The sequence below is a fragment of the Macrobrachium nipponense genome, chromosome 22 (assembly GCF_015104395.2).
Source record: "Macrobrachium nipponense isolate FS-2020 chromosome 22, ASM1510439v2, whole genome shotgun sequence".
NCBI classification, from domain to species: domain Eukaryota; kingdom Metazoa; phylum Arthropoda; class Malacostraca; order Decapoda; family Palaemonidae; genus Macrobrachium; species Macrobrachium nipponense.
The window spans coordinates 45,399,744-45,413,216 of NC_087213.1; the positions used below are offsets into that span (position 1 = coordinate 45,399,744).

The 13,473-nt window shown below is 40.1% G+C and overlaps 1 protein-coding gene across 5 annotated transcripts in view; it reads right to left on the minus strand.

Annotated features, from left to right (window-relative positions):
- LOC135198621 (LETM1 domain-containing protein 1-like) overlaps positions 1 to 13,473 on the minus strand; it is a 237,517-nt gene that overhangs the window by 24,795 nt on the left and 199,249 nt on the right. For all 5 annotated transcript variants that reach the window (XM_064226374.1, XM_064226373.1, XM_064226372.1 and 2 more), the window contains one exon: positions 3,013 to 3,187. In XM_064226374.1, the coding sequence (XP_064082444.1) occupies positions 3,013 to 3,187 (175 nt within the window). The remainder of the gene's footprint in view (positions 1 to 3,012; positions 3,188 to 13,473) is intronic.

The following is a 13,473-nucleotide window of genomic DNA, read 5'->3' on the forward strand; positions in this document are numbered from 1 at the left end:
GTGGGGCATCGCTTAGTCGTGGATCAGTAATCACAGAATCAGTTACTCATGGGTTTTTTCTTGGATCACTTCTCATGCTATATCGCTGGTATGAATCGCAGCATTGGTGGTTTGTCTGTGTTAAGTATGCGATGTTATCGGTAGGCTAAGCCTCGGCCGCAGTCCGATAATCACCAACATACATGAAAAGACTCACATTATGATATTAACTAACAATAAAGGTAATAAAACCATTCTCACCTTATATATTATTGGGAGGGGTGGCTGATGTGCGCCATTAGTGTCAAGAACTTCAAAATTTGTGTTGTGAAAAATACAAATTACTTTAAAATCTGCTTTGTTCATACACAAATACAAACTTTTGTTCTTTACCCAAGAGCCCCATTGCAGGAGGAATCCTGGTAGGGGCAGTCCCTGGTTATTGGCGGGGGTTCCATTCTAGGTGTGGTGCTGATAAGCAAATGCCGCCATTAATTGAAACTTGGCGATTTATGTTACTTATGGCACTGATAACCAGTTAACGGGGCCTCTGCTAGGTATGTTATGGCCCCATAACTATTAGGTGCTGATGACCGAAACTTGGCATGTTATGGCGCCATAAAACTGGATTGTCATTAACCAAGTCCGCTGATAACCGGGGACTGCCGTACTTTCTGAACTACTTGGTTGGTTCTACCCACCTGGGAGGTAGCTTCTTAGTCTGGAAGAGAAGAGAAAAGTATTCCTCATCTCTAGGTTGTTGAACATACGGGATGTTGCAACAGAAAGACTTGCAAGCATAAGTAATGAGTTTGCTTTCATTACCTGGTGAAGGCGGAAAGAACCATTGTGTCTGACACAATAAAAAATGCTATTAAAGCCAACAGGTTTGTTTTATTTCCTGCCCCTCTCTCCCCTCATCAAGAGGAGGGGTGGGATATTGCAGCCAACCAATCTACTGTAACTAAAAGATGATGGAAAGGGTGCCTTGTCAAGCAAATCACCTGCAAACTTTTTCTGTGCATCATGTACCAGCTTTGCAACCTGACTCTCCACCCTAAGTGAGAGACAGTAGAAGAGGAAAGGGAGGAAGATCACCCACTCACTTGTGGACAATGTCCCAAAGATATAACAAGATGAATGTAGTCTGGCATGACCACACCCCACAGCTTGTAACACCTGCTAAACTGACAAGTTCTTTCAGAAAGCCTGCTATTATGAGCTCTTGCCTGGACTGTACCCATCTTCCTTGCCAGATTAGGCATTCTCCCACTAAATCTTCTCTTGTAGCCACAAAAATATTGTGTTCTTTGACACTTCTCTTGGTCAAGCCAGTACTAATAAAGAGGCACCAACACTCAGGCCTAAGAAGTTCCCTGGAGATAGTACTGTAGCACTCTAACAGGGAGCAGGAAGGGATAGAAAAATGTCTTGAACCTGACGTCAGGGTCAACAGATTCCGAGTCTTTGCTACAAATTCTGGGATAAACTTGAGCAATATGGACCCCCATCCTTCGAGAGTATGCCATCAAACAAGAGGCCATGAAGCTTGCCTACTCTCAGTATTAGCTCCTTGTGAATGGGTAACATACATATGTACTATATGTTTACATATAGTGGCTTGGTGGTGGCGTCTGGGAAACATACATATAAGTTCAAGATTTCACACCATACAATTTGAATGAATTTTGTGGAAAAAGTGCTCAGACCACTTTCATGGGCCATAAATGAATCACGGCAGCTCTTATCCTAACTCTAATAGCTAGTTGGTATAGCAGAGAGGAATCAGTTTGTCATTTGGAAAAGAGGCCCCTGCACTGGGTTGGAAATAATTACTGTCAATTTCCCTTGGAACGTAGAGAAAATTGAAGAAAAAAATTTCTTATACCTTTTGCATATGCATATCTTCCTCTTTCCACTGATTTTTTTTTAATTGGTCATCCTTAAATTTAGCCTGGTCTAGGGATGTGCTTAACATATATTTAGCCTGGACTGTGATGGTTAATCTTCAATGACACTAGGCAGGTCTTCATAGCCTTCTTCTTTTTACTTGAAAACCTCACCCACTCTTGGCACTAAGAACAAAAATCCTCCCAACTGCAAAAACAGTTTCAACAACAGAGGTAAAATGTATGATTGTCTATTTCATAGTTAGATAGTAACCTTGCACATGGGGTGCCCTTCCCAGGACAATATTGGGTGACAATAGGCTTCCTTCATTTAGAAGAGGGTGAAGGCTGAAATGATTTGTGGGTTTATTCCATAAGGAAAAAAGGCAAACATGCCAAATCTCATAAATACAGACCAAAACAAACAAGGGGGAGTAAAAAATTAGAAATAACCCACAAAAAATGAGCATGTTATAAGCATGGATAGGCAAAATACACACAACTATATATTAAAACAAAAATGACAAACTGAAGCTAAAAATGAGCTGTATACCTGTGCCTACTTTACTTAAAAATGTTTACTTTAATACATACTTAACAGGTCTCATTCATAATCCATGAACTCCCTGATGTTAATGTGTGGAGCAGACATCCACAAAATGATTGTGATAAAAGCGGAGAAGCAAACTATTCTTGGAATTGCTGGATTACCAATAATTAAAATAAAAAACAATCTACAATCCAGAGTTAATGACAAAAGAAAATTATCATGTCAAAAAAGACTACCTTTTAAAAATTTGACAGTAAGGGGATAGAATGATGCTCTTCGAAAGCATACTCATGATGTATGAGCTTGATGTACAGCTGTGACCTATGGATCTCCCTCAGGGTGGTGTGTGCATGCGCGCACACACTTTAGCATTTCTACTTCTTTAGAAGAATTTCCATCTGGGATAGTTCAGAAAAGTTAATTGGCACTAACTGAGTAATGGTTTCTTGTGAAACAAGTAAAACTTGAATCAAGAGATGAAGTCTCTTCCTAGTAACAAAGCAACTCATATTTCCCATTTACCAGAAAAGACAATGCAGTACCAGATGTAAATACACAATACTACTGTACATTAAAAAAATTAGTAGCTCTTACCACATGCATTGTTCTAATACGATGAAGATGGAAAGGATATCCCTGAAACAGAGGTAACAGAGCAATAACTTCTGCAGGGGTTGGATGGATACCAGAACCAAGCTTGTAGAAAACTGCTCTGCACTTATCTTGGTATTCTTTCTGTTCTATTGAGAGAAGAGCTGCCTGCATTGATCTGAAATGACAATATAAAACACTCGTATAAAATTTTTAATTTTCAAATACATATTAAACACCTGCTGCATCACCTAGGTTGGAGATGGGCACCCTGTGTGATGCTATATCCCTTAGATATATTTTAAGCATTTTAATGAAAAAACAAAACTACATTCTTACTGATGGCTACTTGAAATAGAGGTAATTTTACTTTTCTTGTATGCAAAGGCTAATAAGAATGCCAAGCAAATGCCCATTTACAGCAGAAACCTGAAGTAAAAAAAAAAAAAAAAAAAAAAAGAAGGGTGTGACCTAACCATAAAGGAGGCACAAGACATGCTGCTACATCAAAAAACTTATAGGTAATGGAAAAAAAGGTACTTTATGTGGTTGTACAATCAAAGATTAATTTACTGATCTGTACAACCCTCTGATTATAAATACTACAGATTAGGTGCTTGGACATGTAAAGAGAAATGAGCAATGGTTATGCAAGAGTGAATGTGGAAGTAGGATGATATAGACCAACAGGGAGGCCTATGAAGTAATGGAAAAAAAAAAGTATAGATGAAGACAGACAAGATGGGAATTCAGGTGGAAAATCCACAAGACGTAGAGTGGTGACAACTCATTTTACATGTAATTCTTCCGACGGAAAAAACCAACATAAAAAAAATGAGAAATGATGCCAACAAATAAAGTAAACACAAGAAGAGTTTGTCTGCTGGATATTATAAAAACACCTTAGAAGAGAAAAGTTTCCCTTCAGTTTAATGAAACTGTCACAGAAAAAGTACCAAATCGTAATAGAAAGTGAGTAGCCACCTTACAAAATTGGAGAAGAAAGTGATTAATCTTGTAAAATAGTACACCAGATTCAAACCTATCAAGGAGCACGAAAAAGATAAGGCACAGAAGAATTCCCTTAAATGAATGAAGGAGGATGAGCCTAACGATGTGATGAGCAGAATTGTCTCTACACTACTGTTTAAGTGATTCTATGACTACACATACAATTGTCTAGTGAAAATTTGATGTCCCTGCAAGACAACTGCTTCATCATTCTTCAAATTTGTTATCATTTGCTAAACTTATTTCTCCAAAAACTTCCCCAAGCACATCCAGACTTTGTCCCCAGTCTTTAAAATAAGCCTCTCCTCATCCATTGTCTCAAAGCCCTTACCATTTTTCAATGTTACTGGAATTGACAGCTTTCAAAGATGGCAATGAATAGCTTTATAGAATCCCAAGGGAAAGGAGGAGAATTATTGACAACTTCATCTGGATCAGGTTTGGATATGGTAGATACAGTAGTGCCTCAGGTTACGAAATTAATCCATTCCAAAGCGGCCTTCATAACCTGATTTTTTCGTATCTAGAACTACGTTTTACATGTAAAATGCCTAATTCGTTCCAAGCCCTACAAAAACACCACAGTAAATTTTATAATAAAGCTAAAATGACCAATAAACAATGAAATACTACAATTTGGACCATTCAATACCTAAACTAACCGTGAATGTACCTGTAAATAAAGTGTATTAGTGTACAGGGTACAAGAAATATTTTACATACATGTACGTATGTTTGTAGTAAAATGTGGAACCTTACCTTTCGAGTGAGGCGATGTCCGAAGTGGTGACAGGGGAGGAGGACAAATAGCAGAAAACATGAACACTTAACTTTACGAAACACATTAAAAAATGGCAGAAAACATTAAAACTAAACTTTATGAAACACATTAACAAATGCCAAAAAACATTAACACTTCTTGATTATCTCCATCTTTGTCTCCAAAGAAAGCATCCTCTTCTCTCTGTGAACTTCAGCAACAATCTTGGGACACATGGCTAATAACACAAGTATTAAGCTCACACACAACACGATAAAGTAACTTACAGTACAACAAAAGCGAAATCACTAACACGATATGTTAACAAACGAAATCTATGTGAACGAACGAACTCCAGGTGTGTATGATAACTCTGCCGAAATGAAATGGTCAAGGTACGCCTTTGCGTAGATGCACAATGGGACAGCTGCTGACCAATAGGAGAGCAGGAGGATAGTGGAGAGTCTACCGAGTTGGCAGTGAGCAAGTTTTAAAATTGTTCTCGGCGGCCCGGGGAAATCTCGGACTTTACAGTACATACAGTGGACCCCCCGTATTCGCGTTCTCCAGATTCACGGACTCACACATTCGCGGATTTCTCTCGGGAATGTTTCCCTGCATTATTCGCAGAAAATTCGCGCATTCGCGGTATTTTTCTATGAGAAATATCCACAAATTCCTGGTTTTTGTTATCAATTTCATCATAAAATGCACTTTTTGTGATAGAACTATTAAAAAAACCAAGTATGAACATTTTTAGTGGTTTTTCTTAAGTTTTAACTAACAAAATAGGTTGTTTTTAGCGTTTTTATAGGGGTTCCAAACGTTCACGGATTCTAACTATTTGCGGGGGGGGTCTGGTATGCATCCCCTGCGAATACGGGGGGACCACTGTACACCCTTTCGCAACCTGAATTATTTTCGTACACAGAAGCAAAAAAAATCTTCGTCTTTGCCTTCGTAACCTGGATTTTTCGTACGTAGTGACTTTTGTATGTAGGGGTATGACTGTACTGAATATTTTATAAATTTCTGTTTTTCTCTAATATTCTATGGGGAAACAAATGGTATTCAATTGTATCTGAAGACTATAAATACAATGTTATAAGCTGATGAGGTTGGTAGTTCATGATCAATTTAACCCTAATTCCAAAAAATTTTTTTTTTTTTTATAATAAAACAAGGTTTTAATTATACAGTGATACCTTGACCAACAAGTTTAATTTGTTCTGTGGCCCTTAATCCATTCCAACCCTCAAAATGCCACCCCATATTTTTATATTTCATGTTATCAAATATGGAAAATACCTTTCTAAATAACAAATATTGTATAAAAAAAATAACAGAAAGAGTATGTAAAGATACAATAAGGTTTTATACAGTGTACAGGTAGTGTTCAAATTACAATAATCTATCTTACAATAATCTGATTTTACAAGAGAGACCAAATTATAACAGCCTAACTTTTTCCCATCTTCTAGTTAAATAAGTTCAAAAACAGCAAAAGAGAATTATGAAAGTTTTGTTTTAACGTTATTCTCAATGCGTAAATGTGTACAGCTATGAACAAAAGAAGGAGATACAACTTTTTTTTTGCTAAGTACAACCGAATTGGATTGTATTTCAATCATCGTACGATAGTAAACAATTACCATAGTTATGCTATAAATGACGTTATGTAGAATAGGACTGAGATATTTTTGTTATAACTTTATTTGCTATAGACCAAAGATCAACAAGGAAACATACTGTTAAATTTACACCAAGATGTAGCTGAAGCTGAAAAACTGTCAAGCCACTGATGACTATTATCGTGCATCGGCAACAAGGATAAAACTCCCATAAACTTATGCCATCAAAGATAACCATAGATAGAATTGAGAGAAAATAATTTTAATCAAAACTACTTGGCATGAAAGAACACAATCTACTGTTGTTTTCACTTCGATAAATGATAAATAATGTAAAGCTCATATTACAATGAAATAAAATGAAAATAACGAACAGAATCACACATAATTGTTTTTACTCAATAAACATGCCACCAACGTAACCTGTTAATGAAAAAATAATTTCGTTCACAATCACAACGAGACATATTCAAGTCATATTTCGACTTAAAAACACATCATGTAACAAAAAATTACCTTGTCTCATATAAGTCAAGTATACTGCTATCTAGATATTCATTTATGCTAACTAGAAGCAAGAAAATTCACTCAGAATCAAGTTAAATATGGTGAAATAAAATCATACTCACCATCAGCTGATTTCCAAACCAAACCTTTAACCGCTGTTAGTAGTATTTTATAATACAATATGAAAATACATACAATAACATTGGATACAGTGAAGTAATGAATAACTTTTTAAAAGATTCATGGAAAAGATGAATATTTACTTTTTCTTCTTTGCTTATCTTAATTTTCATCACTACGCCATCTACGTAACAGCAGCATCTAGAGCTAGTACCTCAATTTTCTGCTCTTGTAGCAAAGCAAAAATTCAACTAAGTGACGACTCATACCTCAGAAAACTCATACATTAATTCACTTGTAAGGTACCACTGTACTTACCCAGTAATCACATGGCTATAGTTTCTGTTATTTCGCAATAGTATAGATCCAAATTTGCTCATTCCGTTTATGCTTAAGTCCATCAGCAGGGAGGAGAGAGAGCTCTGATCACGTAATTACTGGGTATGTATAACTAAAACCTTGCTTTATTATAAAAACATCCTTTTTAATTATGCAACTTACTCATACTCATTAATTACATAGCTGAGTCCCACACTGACAGGAGGTGGGATATATGGACATGGTACTCTACTTTAAAACATTAAGTCATTTAATGAATTAGAAATAGTTTGCAGTAGACTGTCTATGGTTGGTAGTCAACTTAACCTGCATGTATTTGCGATTTGCGTGGCAGTAAAGCAGAGGGTCGCCTCTACTTAGGGGGAGCCTTGTAGCAAGGATGATTCCAATTGCTCAAAAGGATGACAATTTGCCCTTGCCCTGGGCACAGTACCATAACAAAAGCAATCAGATTATTATGTCACCTACACTGAAGTAAAAACCACAACCCAATCACTATAAGTGTTGGGTGCTCTGGTTACACTGTACCCTCTTGGCTCCCTAAACTTGAACCCTTCACTATGAGGTGGAGGTTCGGACGTTAGGAGGGAATCCTATGCTTTTTTCCTCGATACCATGCCAGTAATTAAAATTTTCAAGGTACAGTAGTACCTCAAGATACGAAAGGCTCAACTTACGAAAAATCCAAGTTACGAAAGCAAAGACGAAAAATTTTACTGCTCTACATACGAAAAGTTTTTAACATACGAAAGGTTTCTGAAAGTCCGAGATTCGCCCCATAACAATTTTGAAACTCACGCCGCACGCCGCCATCTTAGTTATCGTAGACTCGCCACCATCCTCCTGCTCTCCCATTGGTTCCTGATGGTAGCCAAGCCATGAGATCCTTCTCTCTGATTGGACAGCATCCCTCCCATCATGCATCTTCTATACATACGTACTACGTGTTGGCGTGCTTTAGCTTGGCCACTTCGCACCCGAAACTTTACCGTACGCATTCGGCATTTGTTCGCTCCAACGATTTCGTTTAGTAACGTAAATTCGTTAGTGATTTCATTGCAGTACATATTATCGTGTTGTGCGAAGACTGTATTATTATGTATTTGTGTAACTTTACGTAAATTAACGTAGTCATGGGTCCCAAGAAAGTTGAAATTCACGGAAAGAAGCGCATCCTGTCTCTGGAGACAAAGATGGAGATCATAAAGAAGTACGAAGCTGGTATGCGATTGAGTGTGATCGCAAAGGAATACGGCCGTAATCCGTCGACAATTGGCACCATCCTTAAACAGAAGGATGCCATCAAAGCAACTACACCATCGAAGGGCATCACTATTTTGTCCAGCAAGAGGAGCCATGTGCACGACGAGATGGAACGGCTGCTCCTCATCTGGATAAAAGACAAAGAAATCGCTGGTGATACAGTCACGGAGACGGCAATCGCTCACAAGGCCAGTGCTATTTTCAGCGATTTGATTGCCCAGGCGGGAGACGAGGGAGGGGAAGGGACTTCAACGCCAACCACAGAGTTCAAGGCTTCGCATGGCTGGTTCGAGAAATTCCGTAAACGGACTGGCATCCATTCGGTGGTGCGTCATGGGGAGGCTGCCAGCTCGGACACGAAAGCGGCCGAAGCATTTAAGAAGACTTTTGACATGATGATGACCAAGGAAGGCTACAGTTCTCAGCAGGTTTTCAACTGTGATGAGACTGGCCTTTTTTGGAAAAAAATGCCTCGTCGGATGTACATCACGGAGGAAGAGAAGAAGCTACCCGGGCATAAGCCTATGAAAGACAGGCTTACGCTCGCACTTTGTTCGAACGCCAGTGGGGATTGCAAGGTGAAGTCCCTACTGGTGTATCACTCCGAGACTCCTCGAGCCTTCAAGGCCCACAAAGTGTTGAAGGAGAAGCTTCCAGTGATGTGGAGGGCTAATGCAAAAGCCTGGGTAACGAGGCTTTTGTTCACCGAGTGGGTAAATCTGTGTTTCGGCCCGACTGTGAAGAGTTTTTTGCAAGAGAAGTGCCTCCCACTGAAATGTCTGCTGGTGTTGGACAATGCCCCTACCCACCCGCCTAGCCTCGAGGAAGATTCTTTTTCTTCCGCCCAACACCACCCCTCTTCTCCAGCCCATAGACCAGCAAGTGATAGCGAACTTTAAGAAGCTGTACACGAAACATCTTTTCAAGAGATGTTTCGGCATCACCGATACCACAAACCTCACCTTGCATCAATTTTGGAAGGAGCATTTCGACATCGTCATTTGCATCCGACTCATTGACCTAGCTTGGCAGGAGGTTTCGAGGCGAACCTTGAATTCCTCGTGGAGGAAACTCTGGCCTGATGCCGTATCCGCCAGAGACTTCGAGGGATTCGACGTGGGCGAAGCTGGTGCTGCAGAGTCAGAAACAGTTGACGATCCCGAAACTGTTTTGGAACCAGATCTTGACGAGATCGTTGCACTCGGCAAGTCCATGGGGCTGGTCGTCGATGAGGACGACATTAACGACCTTCTCGAGGAGCACCAAGAGGAGCTTACGATGGATGACCTGAAGGAGTTGGAGGCCGTGCAACTTAACGTCGTTCAAGAGGAGTTCTCTAGCAGCGGCGAGGAAGAGGAGGAGGAGCCTATGACAACGGCAGAAATTAAGGATATTCTAGGTGCTTTTCATAAAGTGCAATCATTTATCGAAAAAAGACACCCCGAAAAGGCTCACACAGGTTGTATGCTTGCGCAGTTCGATGACGTTTGCCTGAGTCGTTTCAGGAACATTGTGAAAAGTAGGCAGAAGCAATCTTCCTTGGATCGTTATTTTTTAAAGAGGCCTTCAGCATTAGCAGGAGTAAGCAAAAAGGAAGAACCAAGTGATAAAAAACAGAAAGTTGAAAGCAAAAAGGAAGAACCAAGTGATAAAAAAACAGAAAGTTGAAAGCAAAAAGGAAGAACCAAGTGATGAAAAACAGAACGTTGAAAGCGGTGATGAAGTTGAAATTCTGTATAAAAAAAAAAAAAAAAAAAAAAAAAAAAAAAAAAAAAAAAAAGCCTACGTAAAGTAAAAAAAAAAAAGTTAAAAATAAAAAAAAAAAATTTTTTTTTTTTTACGTAATTTCTAGATTTTTGTAAGTTAAGTGTTACAGTTTTGTTAAGGAGTTTCGTAAATTTTAGTTTTATAGTTTTCCTTAAATTTTTTATGTGTTTTCGTAAAGTTAAGTGTACGTACGTTATCTGCTGTTTGTCCTCCTCCTCCTCTGCCGCCACTATCGGAGATAGCCTCACTCGAAAGGTAAGCTTCGACATTTTACGTTACAGTAATAATATTTCTTGTACACTAATATACACTTTATTTACAGGTTTTGGATTTTTATTCTTAATTTAGGTATTGAATGGTCCAAATTGTTGTAGTATTTCATTGTTTATAGGTCAATTTAGCTTTATTATGAAATTTAATGGGGTGTTTTTGGAGGGCTTGGAACGGATTAGCCATTTTACATGTAAAATGTGTTCCGAGATACGATAAACTCATTATACGAAGGCCGCCTCGGAACGGATTAATTTCGTATCTCGAGGTACCACTGTACTACCTAAATTTTGACATTTAAAAAAAAAAAAAACTCACACAGCGATCATACTACCCGTAGGTTCAATGCCAAATGGACATCTGAGATATATGTATCTCTTGAAAGCCAATGCTGTAGAGGTTGTACTGATGCCATTAGCTTTGCTAAAAGGAAGTAATTCTCCTCTCAAATCTGAGAGTCTTGGAAGATAGTCCATCAGTGTAAATGGCAAGACATTCTAATCTAGGGACAAGACACATACTTAACATAACATCTTGGGTTAAATCTGGTCTGGGATTCTGATTCTAGGAAATACCAGACCATCTAGCCAGGCAGAGAGCTCCATTCTTCCTCCTGCCATAAAGCACTTCAGGCTCTGATAAAATGGGGCTTGCGCTCGACTGTAGCTGTTGTCCCGAGTTCCTATCAGAAGGGACTAGTTCTGCTAAAAACAACACTGGGAAGAACTTGCTTCTTGCAGCTTAATTCATCCACTAGGAAGTTGAATTTCCCCTGTATGAACCTTGTTAGGATTATGGTGGGGTTCCGATCTGTCCATAACAGAAGGGCTCTTGCCACTTTGCAGAGAGAAAAAAGTGCATTCCTCCATTTCTTGATGTAAGAGAGAGCTGTTGTATTGTCCAAGTGGACAGTTACTACTTTGTGGCAGACCAGGTCCACAAACTCCAACAGTCCCCAGTGGATAGCAGTCAATTCTCTCTGTCAAGCATCTCATTTCCCCAATACTTCCTTGTCTACCAGGAGAGCTCCCCAAACTAGATCAGACGAGTCGGAATAGAATACTATGTTGGGACTCAGAGGGAGAAGTGTCCCTTCTAATAGCCTGTCTTCTGACTTCCACCAAGACAGAAAAATCTCCCTGGCCAGGGCCAGACACACCCAAAGAGATAGCCTCCCCAGTCTTGTAACAAAGATGTCTCCTGTCGAAAGACATGACAGTGGGAAATTAAAGTTAACCTTTCCCTGTTCCCTCTTCTCAGAAAGCCAAAGGTTAACTTCCTTCAATGCCTTACGAGAAGAAAAGGAAAGAACTAGATTACGCAACTTTGACAAATCTACTTGATTATCTCTCATATACAAAGACATTGGTGAAGTTGGAGCTACTGGCAAGGAGGAGTCACAGAAATTTGCTAGAAATGAGACTCCTTATCTCCTTCCTCTTCTTCTGCCAAAGAAACAGAGAACAAGGCTGTTTGCAGCTGGACAGGAGGTGCAGTATGCTTCATGAGGCCTAAAATGCTGTCCAGCCTACTTTGTATGGCTGCAATAGATGGATCCATGACAGCTGTACCTTGTGACACTGTAAGGAAATCGGCTCCAAATTCTGTAGTAGTTGGTTGCTGAACAACCACAATCTGATCCAGTGGTGCTGATGGACACTCGGGCACTCATGGGAACTCAGGTGTTCATGGGAGCTTGGGCGCACCTGGGCACTTAGCTGCTCTTGGAGGCTGAGGCGCCAATGGGTGCTTTTGCACCAATGGTAGCTCTAGAACCAATGAGCGCTCTAGAAGAAGAGGTAATTCAGGCGCCAGTGGGCGCTCAGCTGCTCGTGGAAGCTGAGGCGCCAATGGGAGCTCTTGCACCTGCAGGTGTCTTGAATTACTGAAGATACGGAAGGCAGGACCGAGTCGCTTTCCGCTTGAGAAGGACGCATAGGTGTCAACAGACGCTCAGGTGCCATACGCTTCTTAGAGTTAGACTCTAATACAGAGGAACCATCTGGATTACAGAGCACTGGAGGACAAAGATTCGGTGCCAACGGATGCTCAGAACTTTTCCTGCATGCAGCCTCGTCAGATGCACAACCCTCAGAGCTCACTCTACTACAGAGGAACCATCTGGAGTAGGGAGCACAGGAAGATAAAGATCTGATGCCAACAGACACTCAGAACTTTTCCTGTGTGCAGCCTTATCAGATGGATGCCCCTCAGAGCTCAACCCACTTGATGAAGGATGAGACACCTCCTTAGAGACGCCTTTTCAATGGTGCTCTGTGTTGACCTATGATTTAACCAGGACCGCCTGAGGAGGCGATTGCTCATGGCCAAGCCCCACTAACCTCCGTTGGGCTACGAGTATGCCTCCTCCCAGGTGCTTGGGAGTTTGACGGGGACCTTTGCCTAGGAGAATCAGGGGACAAACAACACCTCTTCCACTGCACCACACAACACTATCACAGGGTTAACATTGCTAACCCCAACACAACTGGCAATGATACAAAAAGGAAGTGAGGGAGCCAAGCAAAGGAGCAAGTGGTAAAATTAAAGGAAAGAAAAGGCAAAAAAACTGAAGCAATGTGTTCTCTGACTAGGTGCCTAAGTATCACAAGAAAACAATTTGAGCACCTGTGTAGTTTACAATACTGAGTGCTTGGGCACCACTGGGTCCCACTAGGCACTCTGGCGCAACTAGGCACTTGATCGGCTCCCACTAGACGCTTGGTTACCTATATGATAAACACATGATGTAATTTTAAGTCAAACATATGACTAAAGACAGGATCACCCTGTATA